Source organism: Plodia interpunctella, chromosome 3 (assembly GCF_027563975.2).
Source record: "Plodia interpunctella isolate USDA-ARS_2022_Savannah chromosome 3, ilPloInte3.2, whole genome shotgun sequence".
Classification (NCBI taxonomy): domain Eukaryota; kingdom Metazoa; phylum Arthropoda; class Insecta; order Lepidoptera; family Pyralidae; genus Plodia; species Plodia interpunctella.
In genome coordinates this window covers 2,711,421-2,734,428 of record NC_071296.1, presented here as the reverse complement: position 1 = coordinate 2,734,428, position 23,008 = coordinate 2,711,421, and the positions used below count along the sequence as shown (strand labels likewise).

Below are 23,008 nucleotides of genomic sequence, written 5' to 3'. Positions count from 1 at the left end.
GATATCAAATTTTTGCCATATTCGCGCGTGTCATTTCAACCTTGTCTACACAGGTCCATGCAGTTCATGGCAGTACATGGCCCGTGCAGTAATTTTGATCCGAACCGTCAATGCGGGACAAACGTGAGGGGTTTGTGATCACATTTGGATTGCTCCCGACGATATTGATTTAATTTTAAAATTTGTATGAAACATAGCAAACTTATGTAGGAGGCCTATGTACAAGAAGTCGTTGAGATGATGATAGGGACCTTGCTGATGAACAAAGCTTTATTACTATATCAGTTTAGGCCCTGGCGGCTATCTCGCCATCAAAGCCATTATAAAGTTGTCAATATTGTACAATTCCAAGTCTAAATGTGCTATAACTGTCGGGATGTGGATTCCAGGGCGCCGGAGATCCTGATGGGCGCTAACCACTACACTGCCGCGGTGGACGTGTGGTCGGTTGGGTGTATATTCGGGGAGCTTCTCGGGAGACGTATCCTGTTTCAAGCGCAGAGCCCAGTACAACAGGTAAGTTCTGAAAATGTTATATTTTCCATTTAATTATTTTTGGATAAAGCTGTTTGGGTGTAATCAAGGGTATAAAAAGAAAAAGTGACCAAAGGTTGTTGTCCATTTGGTCAGTTTTTCTTGGACCTTTTATTATAAAACTAATATTGCAGTTTTATTTGAAACTACACAGAACTGATTACACACGCGAGATCAGTTGTCAGTTGTGACACCTCGCAAGTTGTAACTGTTAACAAAAATAAATTATTTTCTCTAGTTTACACTTAATGAGCATAGTCTACCAGTTAACCTGCAGATTATCATGAAGAAAAATCAACATCGAAACAAGGCAATGTGACAGGCAAATATGTTGTTGTCCACTTGCAGTTGGAGCTGATAACGGAGCTGCTGGGCACGCCGTCGCTGGAGGACATGCGGCACGCGTGCGCGGGCGCGCGCGCACACATGCTGCGCCGCGCCCCCCGCCCGCCTGCCCTCGCCGCGCTCTACACGCTCTCCGTGCAGGCCACGCACGAGGCCGTGCACTTGCTGGCTCAGGTGCGTGCACTGTTGTGATCGTACTACGGAAGATGTCCCATGCCAATATGAGGAACTATGCCGTGTTGTTGTTTTCAGCGACAGTGGAGCCACGTTTGCGGGGCTTCTTTTTTGTGGTGTGGACTTTGGTGTATACACAGCGCGCGAGCGGAGTTTAGTTGGGGCCTGAAAAAATAATAATTTAAAACAATATCACTATAAACTTTTGCTTCAGGTTTTCTTTATCCAACTATCTCATTCACGCGCGTTCCTGCTTGTATTAGCATAGTAACGCTCCAAGGTTTAAATTCTACGTAATAAATAAATTCTAAAATGTTTGTTAATTTTGTTGATGAGATTTGTTGCATTCAACACGTGACAAAGAAAAACATGTCTGTGTTGTAAACCTTGTTGAAAGCCGTACATCGACATGGAAACTAACATGACATGACTGACACAACAACAAAAAATCATGTAAAATCGTAACAAGGTCGCCGAACGTTGCAGATGCTGGTGTTCGACCCCGCGAAGCGTATCTCTGTGGTGGACGCGCTGGCGCACCCGTACCTGGAGGAAGGCCGACTGCGGTACCACTCGTGCATGTGCAAGTGTTGCTACAGCGCGCCGCCCGCCGCGCGGCACTACTCGCCCGACCTCGAGCCCGCCGCCGCGCAGCCCTTCCACGACGCCTGGGAGCGGAAGCTCACCTCCGTGCATCAGGTCAAAGGTACGGATATTGATCAGCTGCATCGTGTGGAACTTCCAAGTGATGGGTAGCCCATCTTGACGTCTTCAGTGACGAAAGAAAACTCAAAACGATCCGAGCTAAGTTTCGACATATTTGTCTGAGGTCGAAGCATCGCCGCGCAAACTTATTCAAGACGCCTGGGAGAGGAAGCTCACCTCCATGCATTAGGTCGAAGGTATGCAGGATACTGATTACGGCGATTACTCTCCGAAAGCGATTAATTAACTGCATTTGAGAAAACTCGTGGTGCATAACTATGGTGGCGTAGAGACCGCGGAGCGAAACACGTCCCCAGGGAAGACCGCAAATGCGCTAATCTTATGATGTTAAGAGAAAAGCATTGCCCAATTTGACCAACATGGCGTCCCGAGTTCGATCCTCGGTCATGATAGAAAATTATCTTTATCAAATTGAATCAGTCTTAAATATTAATATATAATTTATACTAAGTACCGTCGGCTGCGAAAGTACACTTTTAGTAACACATTAGAATTTTATTTCCTAAGATTAAGGTTCCAAAGTATGACTGGACTTTTGCAAGTGATGATGTTATAAAATATAGGATCATTAATATCCCTTAATATCCCATGACACAAGTCTCGAACTTAGTTTGAGGCTAACTTAATCCGCGTGATTTGTCCATATATGTATATACAAGAATTCAATTGTTACTGGCTACGTGTTATAATGCAATAAATGTATCTGAAACTTCTGCATACGCACATATGATTCGCAGAGGAGATCCACAAGTTCATAGCGGAGCAGCTGTCGACGTCGCGCGTGCCGCTGTGCATCAACCCGCAGTCGGCGGCGTTCAAGAGCTTCGCAAGGTAAGGCGCCGCCTCACTGCCACCGCAACCAACCGACACTAGGTGATTCTTTGCGATATACCTAACACCTCGCTCGCTAACTCGCTATGGTCGCGCCACGGAGTCCGAATCGGGGTTGGCATAACAAAATAAAATTGCCGATTTCAATGTGAGTAATAAAATTCTCAGTAACGGGGATAAATCAGTTATATTTATTTTTTTTTTGTGAAAAAAAATATCGGTGCACAATAAAACCCTTTTCAGTGGTATTTGGATGTGAAACTGCTGGCGTGATCATTGTCGTGTTAGTGAAAGTGAGGTCTATACTCCCAGCGACCACCCACACTCGCCGCCACCGTTACTGAATATAGACCCGCCGCCAGCCGCTAGGCAACACTGATCTTACATAGCGTAAATGAACCTACATGTTGAGTTGAGGTCAGTTTGCACCTAGTATTCTTCGACATTAACAAGTTTATTCCTAAGAAGTCCGGTCGGACGTTTTGGGAAAAAATTGGTAGAGAAAGAATTTGAGGATCACTAACGCAAGGTTTTTTATTTATTATAGTTTAGTACAGGAATAAATTAATTGTTAAGATAAATTAATTGTTAATATATAAGGTGAAGCGAAAAAAGCAATTTGAAATAAATAAGGCGATTATATAATTTCAAGAAAATATTTTTCAGGCTTCTTTGGGATTTATATACATAGAAGTTAATAACGAAGTTCTGCAATAATGAAAATTCTTTTATCTTTCGTATGTTGCACTTAAGTTAGAGCACTTAATATGCTTTCGAGTTAGCCGTTTAATTCAGTAGTACAGAGAACATAAAACTAAATAACTAAAATCAAATATTTACAAAAACTGTAAAAAAAAAAAGATTTTAATTTAATTTGCAAAATATCACCTTCAATATTTTATTGATTAGAAGAAGATATGTAGTTGCGTTTGTTCCTCTTTTTTTTTTTTCATCATATTTTCAATCATATTTGACATTCAAGTTTTGTCGAAATCCCAGTGTTGCCAGCGGCTGCGAAAGTACAGATAATAAATTAGAGAAAGCAAACGACATCACAACTAGGTGTGGCACGGTGCACCTGTCACCATGTACATATATGTGGCAACATCATGTGCTGATATAAGATATAATAGTTGTGTGCGGAATCGTCAGTGGTATTATTTAAAGTTTTTTTTTTCAAACTTTCTTTTAGATACGAAATTGTTTTTTTTATTTTTGTATATGTAAAATACGTTTACACTGCCAAATATCACAGTTCAGATTTATTTGATTGTATTAGATTCATAAAAATATATTTATTTAGTTCGTGATGATTAGAATGGTGTGATTTAACAATTTTTTGCATTTAATCCTTGTAATTCTTAGTTTAATTTTGTCTTAATAAAAACAGAATACGAATTCCACTGACGAATTTCTCACAATACGTTTCAAATTCCATGTCGAACGTCCAATGCTAATAGCGTTAGCAATCCGGTGGTCGCAGAAGTAAAGAGCCTATGTCGCTATCCCTTTCCATCCCTCCTCCGCCTACCGTAGTTGTTTTTGCAGTATACGTAACGTGCCTATTCTGAACGCGGGCACATTTTGCCGAAAGCCCCACTGCATGGGTTTAATTTTTTTTACTATCACCTCCCCCCCGCTTCCGAGCGATAGTTCTTTGTAAATACCACACGAGAACCGCTGTTTTCAAGCTAAATCAACCCTCTTGAAATGGTGGTGTCTTCACGCTTCAGCACCCCAGAGTAGTAATAACCTGCTTTTTCTGTGTTTTGCGACAGCTCTAGACCGGGTTCGAAAGCAAAAGTTTGTTCCCCTTTCAAGACGGCGGCAAAAATCCTTCTGCTATCGCCAGTGATATTTCTGTGCGCGGCCTAGCTAGGCGCGCCGCTGCGAGTAAGCTCTAGCACGTCCTGTGTTGTCCCGGACTTGGCGCCGGAGGGAACGCAACGCATCACCGGTTTTTGTAACTTAATTTAGAAATGTTAAGCACATTTTTTTCAATCCAAATATGTTAAAGAAACATTTAATTGAAATGTTTTATTAAAAAAAAAAGACACATGTTTCCTGTTATACTGTCATTAATTACTTCTGGAATGTTGTATTTTATTTTTTGCTATTCTCTGCTAATATGTCATCTTAGTGACACTCAGTTGTAATGTTTTCTTGAAAATGCGTTGCCTTCCCGACCGGCTGTCGTTTCGTAATTTCAAAAGGGTTGATCGTTACAGTCCGCAGTTCCTACGGTTCGGTTGCATTGCATGACATTTCTATCCTCTTCGTCTCAATCTAACTTGATTGGCTATTAAAGATTCTCTTTTAAAAAATCTCTTGGATTTTTTACGTCACAGTGTGAAAACAAAAAGTGGTTTTAAAAAAATAATAAAAAATATATATTTCAATCAATAAAAAAACACTGTCAGTTATTCTAACATACTAACAATAAATAATAGGCGGCTGGAGTCTCATTTTAAATTTTTATTCAATTTAAAAGAAAATGTATTCAGTAAAGCCAATCGAGGTTGAGGCGACTGTCCCTTGCAGAAGTCCTACCATTTAGGTACTTTTATATTTTTAAAATATCGGGAATGCATTTAGAAAAAATACTATTGGGAGAAGTTACGGTTTAAAAAATGAATGTTTTTTTTTAAATAGGGTCTATGTAGTGCATGAGTAGTCCTATCGGGCACAGTGCCAGCACTTGGTTGTGGTGATATTTTGGTTATTTTGTTAGCTAAAGTAGCAGGTAGTTCATTTGTGATGCTGTTTTGCTCTTCAATTTCTCTTTTATTATCATAGACATTTGTTCCAAAATTATTGAAAGTCAACTTGCATGATACTATACGTTTGGTGGATTCCGATGTGGTGTTTGTATGCCAGATACCCTGGGTTCGATTCCCAGTGAAGGATCTAGAAGAATATATTTGTATTGAAATACTGTCAAATCAATAATGTAATTGTTGTCTGAGCAATGATTTAAAAACTGGTTTTGAGTTTGAGTTTTTTTAGAAATAAAATGATTACTTTCATATAACACTCGAAATATTTTCAATCAGTTTAAATAAATTTTAAACATAAACAAAGTCTGGCTAAGAGACTATTAAGTACACATCGAACGTCGGAATCGTCCAAGCGCGGCGCGGGTGTGGTCGATTCCCCGTAGACAGGAGAGTGACCGGGGCGGGGTTGATGGTTGGTTGCAGCTCCACGGTGGCGCACCCGTCGGAGCTGCCGCCGTCGCCGCACCAGTGGGAATGACCCGACCCCGCGCGCGGCTTCGACAAGCGACGCGCCGTCTACACCGACACTCGATAACCTGACAGCTGTCAGCTGTCAGCTGTCACGCGCACGAGCCGCAATACATTGACGGCTTTACCGACCGACTGTTTTCGACGTTGACGACGAATATTGTGAATATGTTTTAGGTCTTGCTCCTACCTATTCGACGCTCAGCTTAAATACATTTCTGAAAAATAAATGCGAAGGAAGCATATTGTTTTGGTTAGTATGTCATAAGTTTCAATGAACGCCAAGTTTAAAATCGAGATTTATATATATTAAAAATAAAATTGTATTATCTAATCAATAATATGTAGCACTTTTAAACAAAGCCATAGACACTTGAGATACAATGTCAATCAATATATTAGAGTTTATCTGTGGAGACCAAATATGTAATAATGTAAAGCCGTCAATGTTTAGGACTTCATTTTATTTTAATGCTGGTTTGATTTTGTAACTTTTAAATGTTTTAATTTCGTAATTTGTATATTTGCAATGAATACAGTCCAATTTGAACTTTATTACAATGAAATTTAGTTTGTATTTAGGTGTTAGCAAACTTCTTATATACAGTGTGTTCTATGTCATGTTACATCGTAATAGAGTTCAAAGGATCTTTTAGGAGTCCTGTGCGTGATGCGTGGCCATATTCAGTCTGTCCTGGTATTACATCTTACGTGCGAGAAAGATGGGCGAGTTCTCCTATTCTGTCGCACGTATGTGTGAGAGAAACAGACTGACTGACATATAATGACGTGTTACGACCATGCGTCACCCAGAGGACGCTCTTCTAATATAATTTCGTTTTAATTAATGCAGTTTCAACAGTTGATTTCATATTTATCACTACAGTTTTAATCAAATGACATAATTAGTGAAATTGTAAAATATACACCGCACCATACCTCATTGCGATAATAATGTTAGAACCCAACCTAATTAGCCTCGTTACGGTTACGTGGCGTCCCAGACAAGTTGTACTATATTACAACGCTCAAAAATATCGACAGTCTGCATTTATATTTGAAAGGTATAAACGTTTATTATAAAAACACATTGAGCGTCGCTTGCGGATATTGCTTTGTCGCTCAAGTGTAGTTTCTGCCAGTGAAATACGCTTTTTGTATATTAAAATAGAGAATAGAGAGTGTAATGAAAAATGCGGCGCAAAATAAACAAGACAACGTTAAGTGTGTTTTGACCTTAAGGGGTATTCATATTAGAGAGTTTAGTGCCGTAGATATGTCTCTACAGGAACCCGTGGAAGACACGTATTTAAAAGGAAATATGCGTTTATATTTTTTAATATTTGAAGTGATAATTTACAACATTTAAATTAATCTAGCTCCAAAAAAATTTTTTATCCAAATAGTTTTTTCAAGCAACCGCCATTTTGGCGCGCGAGACCCGACGTGACATTACAATTTGTGAACATTTTATATACAGACTCCTATTCAAAACTGATTGCTGACCATATTAATATGTATTCTTACATAATACTTACGACAATTCTTTAAAAAAATATATTAGAGCTTAATTCGAGTCAGACGCATATATTAAGAGCAGCTATAAACAATATATGCATCGTTCCTTATGAAAAACACGTGTGTGGCACCCGTACGGGGCATTTTTTAATATGAATACTTCCTTATAACGCCATACAACCAAATATTTTATCATTTTTTTCTATCATATTAACGTAGGACGTAGCAATATGTGGGTAGGTTAGCCTAGTTGTTGGGTTCGCTGTGGAACGATAACGATGGAATCGGGAAATTATAACGCAAATGGCAACAGGACAGTTGCAATTTAATACAACGAAAATGGGAGTCTCAAATGATACTTATTTGGAGACTAAAATCACCGAAATGGAATACTTCTCAGTGACATTTAGTATCGTACGTCATTGAGTTTAGCTATATTGAATCTTGATGAAACGTGACAAGGATCAATATAAATTATCACCATCATACTACGATAATTTGTGTAACTTAGAAGTTCGTCAGCATTAAAGAGGTCGCAATTTGTTAATGACTCGATGACAAAAATCGTGCGGACCTCAGATACGTAAGAAGACATGCTTTGTGTAGTATTAGATTATTTTCATTATCTTTGCGATTCCATGTAATTATATAATGTATGCGATGTAGTGTTGTGTGCCTGATTGTGTTTCGTACGTTGCAAGCAATAAATGTTGCAATACGATTATTACACGCATTTTTTAAGAGTGGTATTTGAAATTATAATTTGTTGTCTCGTTAATAAGTGAGAGGCACAGATTCAATCCCATTCCTTAAATAATTGTGTTTTACTTATTAGGAATTAAAAATATCGAATTTCGTTTTAATCTATGATTTATTGATTTCTGTGTTCTCTAATTAAATTAATCTCTAAAGCTGTGTGCATACGCGCGCTTTGTACTTAACGAGCCAGTTGACCGACTGCGAATCTCATGCGGCCGCGTGTGCGCAGCCTTACATTTTGTACCATACTATTTTTAAGCTTATTCCTTAACACCATTGTATGTAACATCGACTGAACATTTTTACGTAGCTAGAATAGATAGCATTAGTATTAAAACTTACTAATTTACTCGGCAATGATTAAAAAATGATAATAAAAAAAGTAACTTTCATATACTATCATTGCAGTAGTGAGATATTGTATAGCGAAGTGTTGTAAATGTAATGGATACCTGTGTATTTCAAGCATTTAATAGGTATATTAGAGATTTGACGTAAGGATATGAAGTGTGTTAGTGTGCGTGAGTAAGATATATATTTCATTGGCAAAGTTATTAGAAAAATAAAACTATATATGTTTCAAAATTGATGTCTTTTGTGTTTACTTAGGAATAGATGGATATGAGAGTCGCGAGCGTTGTTATAGTGTAAGTGATTGAAAGAAATTTCGCGCCTCCACTGATTGGTTGGTTTTAGTATACGGATACGCACACACACTAACGCAACGCTCTGGACTCACACGCTCGTCTATATCATCACGCTGCTAACATGTAATAACTAGCATAGGAAGATTTTGTGTGAATGTCAAGAGACGTCGTAGCCTTAAAACTAGTTCAAAACTATATAAATGATAAAAAAAATGTAAATAAATATAGTATTAATGTTAGGATCTAGAATGGTATGGAAAAGCCGTTGTAGTAAGCCCACACGATTAGGAATGGTGTTCTTGATATACGGACGCGCGATTCGACCAATATTGGAACTTGTACGTAAGCATTAAGGTTTATAATTGCTTGTCCATCGAGCTACTGTATATCTAAGAAACTTTCTACGGTACAAAGGAGGCGAGTCCGTGTCAAGATTATTTTACGTACGTACATGGGGAAATATTATGTTTATTTACATTACAGAAGAAATTGTAATTATTTGAATGCAATATTCAATATTATTACGTATTTAGGTGTGCATTTTTGTCGTTCATTATTTAATTGACGTCGACGTATATTTCCTCGTTTACATATGAAGAATAAACTAGGAACAAGCAGTAACAAGTCAAAATGGAGTCAGATTTTATACTAAAGGCACTGGACATGTATGGTTACCGCCATCTAGCGCCAAGTAGCCGCATACACGCTAGTGAACTAAACAGTCTACCAGTGTGTAGGTTCAGTTCTCAGTCGTGCTCCGTTTTTTTGACGTCCTTTGACAGACAACGCAGAAGTTGTATAAAGATTCGACGTACGTCAACACACACGTCGATGTCAAAATCTGTGGAAAACAACGGAGTACTACGGAGCACAACGCAACGTAGCAATAGGGCCTGACTCTAACTGGTCACTGTTGGTCGGAAGACCGGACCGCGACATACCCACCTTGCCTTATCTCAATAAACTGTCACTGTGATCCGCTAGGCGTAATTATTGGATTCTGAGACCGTTGTTTCATTTTGACGTTCGATATCGAGAATTGTCGAACTGAGACGCAGCGAACCAATCACATTGCAGTGTGGTTGTCGTCGCGTCACAATCGTGCACGCAGCCATATTGCGTCATATTTCGAGAGCTTTCGACGATCGATTACTAACGGCCTCTGAGCCTTATCCGTGGATGCGATGCTTTGTACATGCGTATTCATTATTACTAATGCTTCATGGGACATTTTCACGTCATAATCGAAGAGGGCTTGTGTATATTGTACTGTATACTAATGATAATAAGGTTCATTTTAACTAGATACGGTTCGGGCTTTCTCTATAGATATTATATAGAGTTTGATTTTTAAAAGTGAGCATCATGCTTTTGTAAATAAACTTGATTTTTACAATAACAACTATTTGTTTAAACAGGACATTTCAAGCCCTGATTTAATAAATTAATGACGCATGAAATGAAATGAGAGAAATTGTATAGCAATTAGTTTAAGCGTATGAAGTATACAGTAACGAATACCTGTATATATGACCTCGCTTTCTCGAATATAGGCCCGAAACCGAGCTACACCTGTATATATATATAGGCGAGGAGATTTTAGCTACCATTCGCTACCGCTTTAACCACTGTATCCTTTGACTTGATTGGATGTTTGTAAATAGATGTTTTTTAAGTATATGCTGTATTCAGATAGATATGCGGCCCATTGTGTTAGCAGGACTGTTTGTATTTGTTGAAAAATAGTGAAATATAGCTTTTGTAAAATTTCTTACTTGCCAATTTTAAATACCAATGTGATTAACAAACAATGAATTGCTCGCGCCTTTGAAGTGTAAATCGATCAGTTTTTTTTCAAATTTAAGCCAGTATTAAAGCTGTTATCTATGACATAAGTCATAACTTCATTTGAGAATCAGAAGGAAACAGTAAATATGCTTTTTTTTTGAGCTTGCGTGTCGCACTTTACACCTCATGTTCGCTAGCTCAGGCTAGCCTGAAGTCAAACGCGTTCAAATTTATGTTAAAAAAACATTTTTCTAAGTGTTTCTGCTAGCACAGTAGTCCGCCTTGAGAGTGGGTCGCGAGCGCACTCATGCATCACCCAATGTGCACGCTGTTATTTTATTATATTGTACGTATTGCGTTTCCAGCCTTTCAGAGATCTCGTATATGTTTAAGTTTAAAGTACACGACTGTTCATTTTACACACAAGTGATCCTTAGTTTTAAGACGTCACGTTTTGTTCAACCTTACGGCCAGTCCGCCGAGTTCTTTACTATAAGTTCTAGAAGCACTGACGAGGCCCGCGCAAAGGATCAGTTCCTTTCCCAATGTAAATATAGTAAAAATAATGTGATAAGACTTTGATTTTCACTATTAACTTGTAGTGTCAACTGCTTAGTTTGTGTTCAGTAATCACTTTAATTTGTATTATAATTTACATAATATACAAAAAGTAAAAAAAAAAATACAAAACATTTTAAATTGTATTGTACGTGTGGTTTCACGGCGATTTTATATTAATTACCAGTCCTATTGTAAATATTTTGTGCACTGATAGTCGATTTTAAGTTACTGTAACTTAGATTTTAATTGAATGGCTGTATTGATTTTTATGTTTTTAATCCTAAGACACAACATTCATAAGACTTAGTAGTTGGCGAGTTTGCTGTTTCTTGTGGACATTTCCTGTGTATAAATGGGTTTAGTTAAATTCGGCACGACGATTGGTTGGTGTAGTTCGCGAACCGAGGCATATTGTAAATATAATGATACGTGTTTCTCTCGTGTACCGACTTAGTTGCATTTTACCATTGTTGGGAACTGCCAAAACTATTGTAATAAATAGCGCTGCATACAACGGATCACACGAAAGTTCTTTTCATCTAAAACTAGTGAGATGGACGTACTTTATTCATAACTTTAATAAGACAGTGATATTTAGCTTAACATTTCCTTTTGGACTTTTAATACGAAATACTTTCATCTGATAGTTAAAATGACGAAGGTACGGCATTCTCATTAATAAAAGTGTCTGTTCGTTTGGTCCGTTGTAAGTAGACAGCGTGTGCGGCGTAGCAGCTGTAGAAACGCGACATTGTAACAATAAACTATTGCATAATGATTACGACCTTTTATTTGTACACTCTTACCTTTTCGAATCGAAATAACAGCTACACACCCACTGAAGTCCCTAACACTTGTCTAATACAAATATACATAATATTTTTGTCTTAGTCGTCACTATTAATAAGAACTTTCATTTGATTACGAGTCGAGTGTTAAGTGAGGTCCATTGGTTCGAACTCTGAATAAAAGTGATGTCATCTTGACGTTTACAAAAGTATGACTTGGTCGGTCACTCAGCCCTGATTCTCCATTTTCAGTTACACACGTCCAATTTGGACTATGTAGTGCATGTGATAATAAATAATGAACATTTGATATTGTGAAGAAAAATAAATTAGATACAGGAAATTAAACGATAATGCACCGAAATATATAAATATTTAATGAATGACATAGTTATCTGGTGTTTATACTATAAACTCGGACGATAACTTTATCGGGGCCTCGAAATTAATTAGTGCTTATTCTGAATTCTCTGACGAAATCGAATGTCACTTGTTTGAGTGTTCGGTGCGTCAAAATGTTTTTTATTTGGATCGGGTTTTTATTGGGTAAGTTTATTTATGTATTCGTAGAATTCAATTTTCTTGTCATATTAAATCATCTCATATCTTCTCCGATGAATTTTTGCTTGTTTGGATTTCGATATCAGTTATATTCAATAGTTACTTGCGCTTCCTAAAGAACTGGAAATTAAGTGAAAGAAACAAAAAAAAAAATATTTGTCTAAAACATGAGATTTGCATAAAATTTATGTTAAAATGATACATGTTTTTACCGAATATAGGTATGCAAATATAAATATAGAGGTGCATGCTATCCATTACAAATAACAAAAAATTAATAATTTTTACTTACTACCTCTAAATTCTATTTAATTAGGTCATAAAAAAAATAAGAAATAAATTTTTACATACATGTAGATATCTTGTGTTTTGAGTTTAGTATCTGTATGTAGCATGAGATGGGTTTATGCCCGGGCCGCGTTCTTTTCCTATCATTAAGGTGCATTCACACCATAGACAGGAAAGGTGGAGATAGAAAGTTTTAAATCGTCTTTACAGTACAAACGCCGCTGACAACAAGTAAAAAATACAGAACGGACTATATCTACAACATAAAGACTGATTCATTCTACAACCTACACATAGAAAGCCGAGACAGATGGAGAGCAGATCAGATCTGTAGATCTGAGGGTGCCTCGCTCATGTACCCAGGTTCCGACCAAGACGTCGTGCAGTTTCATGCCTTGTTTAAGAAGTATCCTGACCTTGGTAATTATGCCTGGGTACAGGATGATGGGAAGCCGCATGAAGAAGCCCACGAGAAGGTCTTCGTTTGTAAGTTACCTATTTATTACGAAATTTCTGCTTTTCGAGTTTAGAAAATAATTGTAGCGGGAGCGAGGTGATCATGCTCGACTTCCACAAAGGAAAGATCTTCCCGCCAGTATAGGTGTTGCGCCTGGGGAACCGCACGGCTCCAGTGGTGTTACGTCGGAGATTGTATATATATGCTTTCAATCGTAAATGCACTGGAAGCCTACCATGAACATATAGAGAATCGTTCAATTGCAGGGTTCAGTTGACGTGCGCAGTCTGGGCTTGTTAGTTTGTTTAGTCGACCGTAGCGACATCTTAGTGAGTTGTAATCTAATGTAAACATTACCATACCTAAGTAAGTTGTTATAAACTACAAATACCTCTCTCTCCTCTTTTCTCCCTCCGCCATTGAGCTCGGTTTCCTATTTTTTACGGAGCGTAATGGGAGACATTACGCTCAGTCTATGAAATCCTTAGTTATCAGAGTATTGTAACGAATATAATACTTGACGACATCAAGCCAACATTTCTTGGGTTTACCCCTTCTGCCAGGCCCTGATTGATCAGACCTTCTGCCCGCTAATTAAGGTTATTATTATTTGTTGTTCTATATTGATATGTACATTTTGATTAATATTATGTAGGAGAACGTACTAGATACACTCTATGACTGAGGAAGAAATCTGTAAGACTTTCAGATGAGAAAGATGGTAGTTAAATGATTGCTAATTTCTTTAGTAGGAGAAGAAGAAACGCCCGAGGCCCCGTGGGAGAGGACATGTGACGTGCTGACGAGAGATGGAGATATTCAGAAGTATCGGTGTGCTCTCGGATTGCCTTTCATTTGTAAAGTAGACGCCAAGGACGCGTATTTTGATGCCACTTGCAATGTTCATAGTAAAAGTGAGTAGTCTTGGCGCGTAATTTTACCTTCAACTTATCTTTCAACGTTTTCTAGTGAACACAGGCATTTGGCGTTAGAGTCAATAAAATCAACTCCTCAGAGTACAAATATGTACCAATAGAGCGCTAGTATCCGCCTTTGTGCTGAGCGAAAGCAGCTGTTCTAGATAGATTTTATGTATAGATGTAGCGGTCAAATAGTGATGTGCAATCGCGTCACGCCGAACATCGTGTCGCAGGAGTCGGATTTAGATCAGGAATGAACGAATATGTCATTTTCACAGAACATTTTGATCTTGTGTGACTAATGACGCTGTCCCTGCCACTTTGAAGTTGTTCATATGCGTGCTTTCGGTGCTCTATTGGTACATATTATACTCTAAGATCAACTGTAAATAAAAAATCAGTGCTTTAAAAAAGCTGTCATGAATCGAAACTATTAAACCCAATAGCGATAACTAATGACTACCTACTAAGTACGAATTTGAATTTTGAACGGACTTACTTTTCTTTCTATCTGAGACAAATTAATTAACATTCTGTTTTCAGGTTACCAGTATTTTCAAGACGTGGGCAGTTGCTATAAAGTATCACAAATAGCTTGCACGTGGAATGAAGCATACGCAGAGTGTCAAAAAGAGGGCGCTCATTTAGTGGTACTGAACTCTGAGGCCGAACACCAGGTCGTTTGGAACCTCACCAAGCGCGCGCCGTATGTGTCGGATGCGCGTGCGCATTTCTTTTTCTTCGCCGGATTTAGGGCCAATAAAGCGTACGGAGATCAGCCCAGGGTGTTTAGGACTATTTTCAGTAAGTTATGGCAATCATAACTGGTGTTGTAGTTAGAAATTTATAAAATATATAATGGAAATGCTTGCGGAAGCTTACGGAAGAAAATGATTACTGATAGTCATAAGTTGATATAAAAATCCAGTTGTTTTTAATCTCTTTTTTCTATTTTGTTGATCTGTAGTTGTTCATTTTATTGACATGGTATTTATTAATACTTTTGGGATTATATTGATAAATACGATATTATTTTAATTAGATAATTATGTATATTTATTTTTTAATTACCCGCAGCAACGTTCGCGGAGGCCTATGCTTGACCCCGGGTCATTAACTATATCTATTCCAATTTTCATCAAAATCGCCAGACAATCGCATTTATGTATGGATTAATTTTTCAGATCAAACTCTAGAAGACGCCGGCTTTGCCCAGTGGTCAGAAAACGAACCAAATAACGCCCTGAATAACGAAGATTGTGGCTCCATATTTAAGAACGACGGGAAACTAAACGATTTGGACTGCGCGCATAAATTTGCATTCATATGTGAAAAAGAAAAGGCTTAGATTAAATGATTCTGTAAATTCTATTTGGTACAATATTTCACTGGAGTCCATTTATCTAAAGACCACAAATCTAATGAATTTTCCATATAAGTCAAATCAAAAAGCTAATTTGTGATTTTTGAAAATAATAATATTTCCAATATTTAGTCATTGAACTAAAATTTTATTTAAGTGTGAGTAGGTACTACATTCTAAAAGAGGATTGTGGCGTGTGGTTCCGTCCTAGATTAGAACCACTCCATATCCTCCCGTGGATGGCGACTCAGGTGCACATAGCCTAGGCAACAATAGCATTCCCAAGAATTGTTGACGTCAGGCAGGTGGCCGGTCGTAAAATCAGAGCCAAGTTTACTTACTTACGTTACTTCTATTGTTATGATTAGATTAAATCAATTCTAATCTTAATTTTCTTTTTTTTTTTTCTTTTTTTCCGGTTACATTCTGGGGAATTACGAATAACTAAGATTTTATTTTCCTGTTCAATTTCGGGGGCCACAGAAAAGCAATACTCAGTATATTTATAAAGCATATTTCTTAGTATACGACGTCAGGGTAAACATAAACATGTCTAAGGACAGATATACACTATCGCCGAACTCAGACATTCGTCTAAAGCAGGCCACACTCCAGGGCCTTATCGTTGGTCGCGCGACACATTAAATATCCAAAACGTTCGTTTTTTGTGTCGCGTTTCATTGCAAAAATGCAACAACAATGATTTTTACATTGTGTTTATTGCAGAGGTTGATAAAAATACTTTATTATGCAACCCATATAAACAAATTTTAGCAATAACTAGTATTTATCTGTTTTCAGACATTCGAAAAGATTTTTCTTCGTCGGATATATAATTTTTGCAAAATTTTGAAATCTTTCAGGTTCATCCGTTTAATCGAGATTGCCCAATAACCTGTCCTTTTTTCTCATTAATCGCCACGATGTTTTCGACATTCAAAGCGGTGCCACGTGTGCTTCCGATGTGCGCATATACTATACTATTATTATTACTACAATATATTATTATTATTTATTGCTATTTACTAGCAAACTGGAATTGTAGCGCAATGGTTGTGGTGACGCAAATGTACGTTGCGTTGCGTGTAGCATGTGGCGCTTTTTGATAAAGACTACCTATTGTTATGTCTTTTTGTTTTATGTATTTATTTTACGATACGATTAAGTTGTTGGCAGCCCCATTAATTTTTATATTTTATTTTTGAAAATTTGGTATTCGCGGAAGACCAGCGTCGTGGTTCATGCTATGATCTACGACACATGCTGAGCGAAGGCCGTTTTGGTGTATAATTTTGTAAAATTTTTGTATGTAAAAAATTTAACTAGTGTAATGATACATCCAAATAAACAATTTTTCTTTCTTTCTTTCTTTCTTTCTTTCTTTCCTTCCATTATAATTATCACTTTGTGAACAAACATGATTTTCATACAAATTTCATCAAAATTGGTTTTTGAAAAAGGCTTTTGTCTAATTTCTGTTTAATTAAAATGTAATTTTAAATCATTTATAATAATATAATTTTTGCCACAAGCTTTTATTGTTGTCAGAGAGATCTTATTGCATGTGATATGTGACAAAAAATCTTATCATGTCCGTGCAGTAAATCGTTGGGGAGTTCCCACGTCTGGAACCGTTCCTGGGTGTACTAACAGTGTTAGCATTGTTAGCACTAAATTTTAAATAGTTTATTTATAATACGTTTTATTTACTGTTTATTGTGTTGCTGTTTGTTATTCCTAATAAATATATAGGGACAAATGACACAGATTGAGTTAGCCCCAAAGTAAGTTCGAAACTTGTGTTATGGGATACTAACTCAACGATACTATATTCTATGACATATACATATATAGATAAACATCCAAAACCCATGTCAATCTGAAAAATTTCATGTTGACCTGACCGGGATTCGAACCCGGGACCTCCAGTGTAGCAGTCCGGCACGATGACCATTAGGCCACGGCGGTCGTCAATAAATTAAAGTTCGATAACTGTTCGCGATAGTGTGTAGCCAGCATAAACATTGGCAAAATAACTTAGTATATATGTATAGTGGTGGCTTATCACTTGTGGTATTGAATATAATTGCGAACAAATAAATTTATGACCAAGTATTTCTCGTTTATTCGCTTCATTAGTGCATTGCTGTCAGCTGGGAAATGATCGTCTTCTGCGTTTTGTTGGGTGAGTTGAAGTTTACAAGATTTTATTTAACTTGCAATGTACACACATTACATAGCGACATCGCTATGTCCCTATGTTTCGGGTGGAGTCTTGGAACTCAATTTTGAAGCGGATATCTGCATCTTATCGAGCTGAAATTTTGTACACACGTTTAGATTAGATGACAATGCATTATCATGATAAGCATGACCTGTTAGTACATCCAGGAACAGTTCCAGACGTGGGAACTCCCCAACGGTTTACTGCACGGACATGATCCGATTTTTTGTCACATATCAAATGTAATAAACAACAACTCTCAACAACGTCTCTGACAACAATAAAAGCTTGTGCCAAAAATGATATTATTATAAATGATTTAAAAATTACATTTTAATTAAACAGAAATTAGACAAAAGCCTTTTTCAAAAACCAATTTCGATGAATTTTGTATGAAAATCATGTTTATTTCAAATTTACACGGGCGAAGTCGCGGGCAAAAGCTAGCAGTTTATATTTTAGTTTTACTCATAGATTTGACCATTAAGCATACGCAGTAGAATTCCATGCCCTTTATAATAAAATCTTTATTATAGAGTGTATTGTTTATAACACTGGTGTCTGGTATTAGGATTCTTATTCAAGTCGTCTTGTGGCATCTAATATTACTTTTACGACTACCTTACAGTCAACCAGAAATAAATAAAAAATCAATTTAAAGAGCTGCTCATTGGATTCCTAGTTAGAAGTATGGAGCATTCGAGTATGATATGAGTTCTATTTGTTTGTCGGAAATTAGTTTTTTCCCGTGGTTTCGCTAGCGTGAATTTCTCTGCGAAGGCGGAAGAGACGATTTTCATATAAACTTTCACCCCCCATTATAGTCATTTGGGGGTTGATTTCTAAAAATTAGCCTATGTTTGAAGACCCCCGGGTCTTTAACTACATGCATACTAAATTTCATCAAGATCAGTCCAGAACAGACAGACATACATACTTTCGTATCTATAATATTAGTATGAACACAAACATATGTGATATCATGGTTTAACATCAATATGAGTACTCTTACTCAATAAAATTCCAGCATTACTATCCACCTCATTTACTACAAAGACATACAGAACAGACTACGTGTACAACAGACAGACAGATGCCTTCTACAAGATCCACATAGACGGCCGGGGCCGTCGAGACGCTGGCAATGTGTGCAAAGCTGAAGGCGCCAAGTTGATGCCTCCAGAGTCTGATCAGGATATAATACAAGTCCATAGCATGCTCAAAAAGTTTCCAGATTTGGGAGATTATGTGTGGGTCCAAGAAGACGGCAGGGAGCATGAGGCGGCTACGGAACCGAAGGTAGTTGTCAGTAAGTATTTTTTAAATAGTATATTATTAGAATAGTAATATAGTGTAGGTTAAGTTTGCAATGTGTTCATTTGAATATTTAATTATAACAATTTTAGCTGCAATTACTATATATTCAATAAAATACAGAAATATTTTTTTCTATAATAGTTATGTCACTTACCTAACTATTAAGTTTTCTGTAGTAGAGGACCGGACGAAGTGTGAAACAACTTACGACTTTTCGTTCTGAATCTGTTATCATGGGATGATTTATTAGGGATCAAACTCTGGGAATATTAATTTCCCACCAACAACAACTTAATAACGCTCTCGACAACTTCTTAATAACGCTCTGGCCACGTGGTCCGACTTCCTTTGTCCTCACGTTAGGATGAAATCAATGTATCATGCCATTTAGCAAGTCCAAACATCACCGCCCAAAAAATGTACATTGTTTTTTGTTCTCTCTCATCTCCGCATGTTAGGTTACGTACGTAAAAATATTGAAGATTCTGCTGTAATTTCTGTTAAACCTTGTGAAATATTTTGGTTTGTGATATTTAAAGGGGCAGCAAAGCAAAATTTTGTCAGGTTGCCAGTTATACTTTCTTGTTTTATTTGAATGATGCACTATCATTGGGTTATGTTCTTCTTTCATCAGTGGGGGAGCCAGACCACGAAGATCCTTGGACTGGGGACTGTGACGTGGTGACGCGGAAGGGAGATATCGAGTCTCGTCTCTGTTTCTACACGCTACCTTTTATCTGCAAGGTGAAGGCGAGAGACGCCTACTATGACACTGTTTGCGATGTGTATGGAAAAAGTAAGTTTTCATTTAATAGTGACTGATGTCACTATATACAACATTTTTTCTTACGAGTCCTATCCTAACATGTAATCACGCGTCACAGTAATTATTATGTACTGTACTTCGAAATCCATAGACTGTAGACCAAATGTCTGATTCCGTAGCAACAGAATAAAAAAGGAAGCCTATGAGTTAGGTCCGCCGTTCTTTCTTGTATTAATTTTAAATTTTGTACTTATTTATTTTTGTGCAATAAATTCATTAGAAATAAACAAAACGGTTCTAAATAATTACGTAAAGACGTCTGACCATGCCAATCCCGATTGGCCCTGGCAGAAGGGCCAAACCCAAGAAATGCTGGCTTGATGTCGTCAAGGATGATGCGTGCCAACTGTTTGACAACTAGGGATGTCGACGACCATGAGAAGTGGAAACAAACAAGTAGGAAAGGGCTCCGATGCTCAATGGCTAAGAAAGAAACCGGAAAAATGCTCCAATGAGAAAGAGATAAAACGGTACCTAAAAAAAGAAAGAAATGGATGCACTTTGGTGCTTTGCTTTGCTCAGTTAACATATAATAGTGTCTTAAAATTCCAGATTACAAATACATGGAGAGTACGGGCAGCTGTTACCGTATATCTGACATCGCGTACACCTGGAACGGCGCGTACGACGAGTGCCAGGCTGAGGGGGCCCATCTCGTGGTCCTCAACTCGGAGACCGAACATCAGGTGCTTCTTCGCTCTCAGTATTTCGATAAATATATTTTAAATTGATTACGCAAAAAACAAAACAGAATCAACATGCTTTACCATACAATGATGTGGAAATATCGTTACAGTAGCTGCTATACATACATGAGTAAAGAAAAGAAAAAAAAAGACAAGAATGCTTCTAAATCCGTCACTATTATCTAATATCTTTGAAACATGCGATAACAGTTGCAAAAGACGTTGCAACAAATTGACTACTTACTATCTGAGCTCACCAATTCACAATAACTCTTGAAAATGCTGGCATGTTCTTCTGTCAGTTTCCGCTAGGCGTCACAAACAAGGCATTCGTCAGTATAAAACCATATGAATTACTAAACTTCTGTGTGGCGAGGGTGGCGCCTCGCCGCAAACTATGGAGCACCTACTATCTTGTCCCCTGTGTCCTAACTCATGTACTCATAACTTAATGCCAGCCACCGACAAAGCTGAGGCCGTGACACAACACTTGTCCGGTGATTCTAATTCTGATATCGTTGGAGAGCGTCGACACGCAAACAAGAAGTAAAATCTAATCTTCTTCATAGTCGTGGTCATTTCGTGGAATGAAACACATACAACAACTTTCTTGGCACAAGTTAATAATCAATAAGTGTGCAGGTTTCCTCACGATGTTTTCCTTCCCCGGAAGCAAGTGGTGGTGTATGAAAACTACTATACATGAGTCAGATTGGTATACAAACTCATGTGGCACGAGTAGGGTTCGAACCTGAGACCTTTCGATCCACAGGCGGGGCGTCTTAATCATTACACCACCACCTTAATCTAAACCAAATAAAATCTAATACAAATGTCAAAATCTAACTCCAATTTGATTTGATTCCAGGTGGTATGGAACCTCACGCAGGTCGCCCCCACAGCTGCAGAGTCCAGGGCCCACTGGTTTCTGTTCGCTGGCTACAGAGCCAACCACCCGACTGATGAGAAGCCGAGGGTCTTTCGAACAATATTCAGTAAGTCGTGAAGAAATCCAGTAAGGTGGAATCACGCAAATCAAAATTTGTTAAGTTAGGTTGAAGAGGCATTTAGCAGACCTCGAGCTCCGATGCTCAACGACTAAGAAAGACGCTTAGGTGGGAAAAAAAGAGAAGACGCGTTGAGATTGTGGTTCCCGTCCTAGAAAGTTTTTTTCTACTTAATTCTCCTTCTGTGGATATCATACGGGGCCGTATCTATCTATTTCAGCACACTAGCGCCATCACGACCATTTTATAATTTTCATTTATATTTTAGTGAAAATAAAGATATCACTTTCACCTCTTTCAGATCAGACCCTCGAAGAAGCCGGCTACGATCAGTGGTCGGCCAATGAACCCAACAACGCTCTGAACAACGAGTACTGTGGCTCCATCTTCAAGAACGACGGGAAACTAAACGATCTGGACTGCGCGCACACATACAGCTTCATTTGCGAGAAAGAGAGACATATACACACTTAGAGAAAATGATTTTTTTAATCAAAATAATGATAAACATATGTTTTCAATTTCGACATTGAATTGTATATCTACCAAAATAATTTTTAATGGTTTATTAACCATTAAAAATTATTTTGGTAGATTACTCTTGGTCAAATAAATAAATTTTTATTCATTAAAAAAAATGTGGTAATCGAAGTTTGCAGATTTACTCAAACAAATTATAAATAAATATAGATTATATAAAGTCTGTATTGATCTGTAAAATGTACATTTTAATAAAAATTAATAATACATATCCATGTTGTTTTAATTTAATAAAGTACCTAACGTATTGGATACTATTGATTGATATGGCATAGCGATATATTCTTGTATATATTTACGCTTTAAGGTTGATACGACGGTCTCGAGACCTCGAGGGAGGACGACCTCGGTGGCGCAGTGGTAAAATTCTTGCCACTGAACCGAGAGGTCCCGGGTTCGATCCTCGGTCGGTTCCTGATGGAAAAAATCTTTTTCTGACTGGCCCAGGTCTTGGATGTTTATCTATATAATGTATTTGTCACAAGTCTAGAACTTACTTTGGGGCTAGCTCAATATGTGTGATTTGTTCTAATATATTTATTTAATTTATTTACACAATTGTCTGAAATGAAAAAGTGGCAAAGTGTAATATAGATACACTATAGGATAAAAAAAAAACATTTATATAAATAAATTTTGCACGATACAAAATTTATGAATATTGCAAATCTCATTTCAATGCTTAGAAGTTTAACTAGCGAGATTTGACTCACACTAACTGGCCTGCTTGCATATTTAGGCAGGATAAACTTAGTTTAAATAATTAAATAACAAAAATTGTGTATAACACGGATGGATTAACTATTTGCGGGTTATTTATTATACTTGACACGGTAAACAGTAACAATAGTTTTGTTTTGTTTAACAGTAGCGACGCTCACATCGGACCAAATAAGTTTGTTC

The 23,008-nt window shown here is 37.4% G+C and overlaps 2 protein-coding genes and 1 long non-coding RNA gene across 5 annotated transcripts in view; 2 read left to right on the top strand and 1 right to left on the bottom strand.

Moving 5' to 3' along the window:
• Positions 1–11,906, top strand: part of nmo (nemo) — a 95,852-nt gene extending 83,946 nt beyond the window's left edge. The window contains exons 6-11 of one of the 3 annotated variants that reach the window (XM_053769824.2): positions 390–516; positions 883–1,053; positions 1,540–1,759; positions 2,517–2,610; positions 4,389–4,503; positions 5,811–11,906. In XM_053769824.2, the coding sequence (XP_053625799.1) occupies positions 390–516; positions 883–1,053; positions 1,540–1,759; positions 2,517–2,610; positions 4,389–4,485 (709 nt within the window). In that variant the 3' untranslated portion in view covers positions 4,486–4,503; positions 5,811–11,906. Of the gene's footprint in view, positions 1–389; positions 517–882; positions 1,054–1,539; positions 1,760–2,516; positions 2,653–4,388; positions 4,504–5,810 lie in introns of all 3 variants that reach the window. The other 2 variants (XM_053769825.2, XM_053769827.2) reach the window with 2 other exon arrangements.
• LOC128683837 (uncharacterized) lies at positions 387–12,120 on the bottom strand. The gene is made up of 3 exons (XR_008406328.1): positions 11,935–12,120; positions 806–1,218; positions 387–523 (listed from the first exon to the last, which is right to left on the bottom strand). It is a non-coding gene; the product is annotated as an uncharacterized LOC128683837 (long non-coding RNA).
• Positions 12,121–12,247: 127 nt separating this feature from the next.
• On the top strand, positions 12,248–22,316 carry lectin-33A. The gene is made up of 11 exons (XM_053770081.2): positions 12,248–12,462; positions 12,976–13,251; positions 13,972–14,136; positions 14,686–14,946; positions 15,327–15,484; positions 17,645–17,690; positions 18,757–19,038; positions 19,681–19,842; positions 20,425–20,558; positions 21,427–21,553; positions 21,867–22,316. Exons 1-11 carry the CDS (start codon positions 12,432–12,434, stop codon positions 22,037–22,039), a joined length of 1,815 nt encoding a protein of 604 aa, XP_053626056.1. The 5' UTR covers positions 12,248–12,431; the 3' UTR covers positions 22,040–22,316.
• The last annotated feature ends 692 nt before the right edge of the window (positions 22,317–23,008 follow it).

Excerpts from the sequence above, each read along its gene's own strand:
- lectin-33A (XM_053770081.2), top strand. The coding sequence starts at position 12,432 with ATGTTTTTTATTTGGATCGGGTTTTTATTGG. Across the intron at positions 12,463-12,975 it reads TTGGATCGGGTTTTTATTGG|TACAAACGCCGCTGACAACA; the intron begins GTAAGTTTATTT and ends TCGTCTTTACAG. Across the intron at positions 14,137-14,685 it reads TTGCAATGTTCATAGTAAAA|GTTACCAGTATTTTCAAGAC; the intron begins GTGAGTAGTCTT and ends TTCTGTTTTCAG.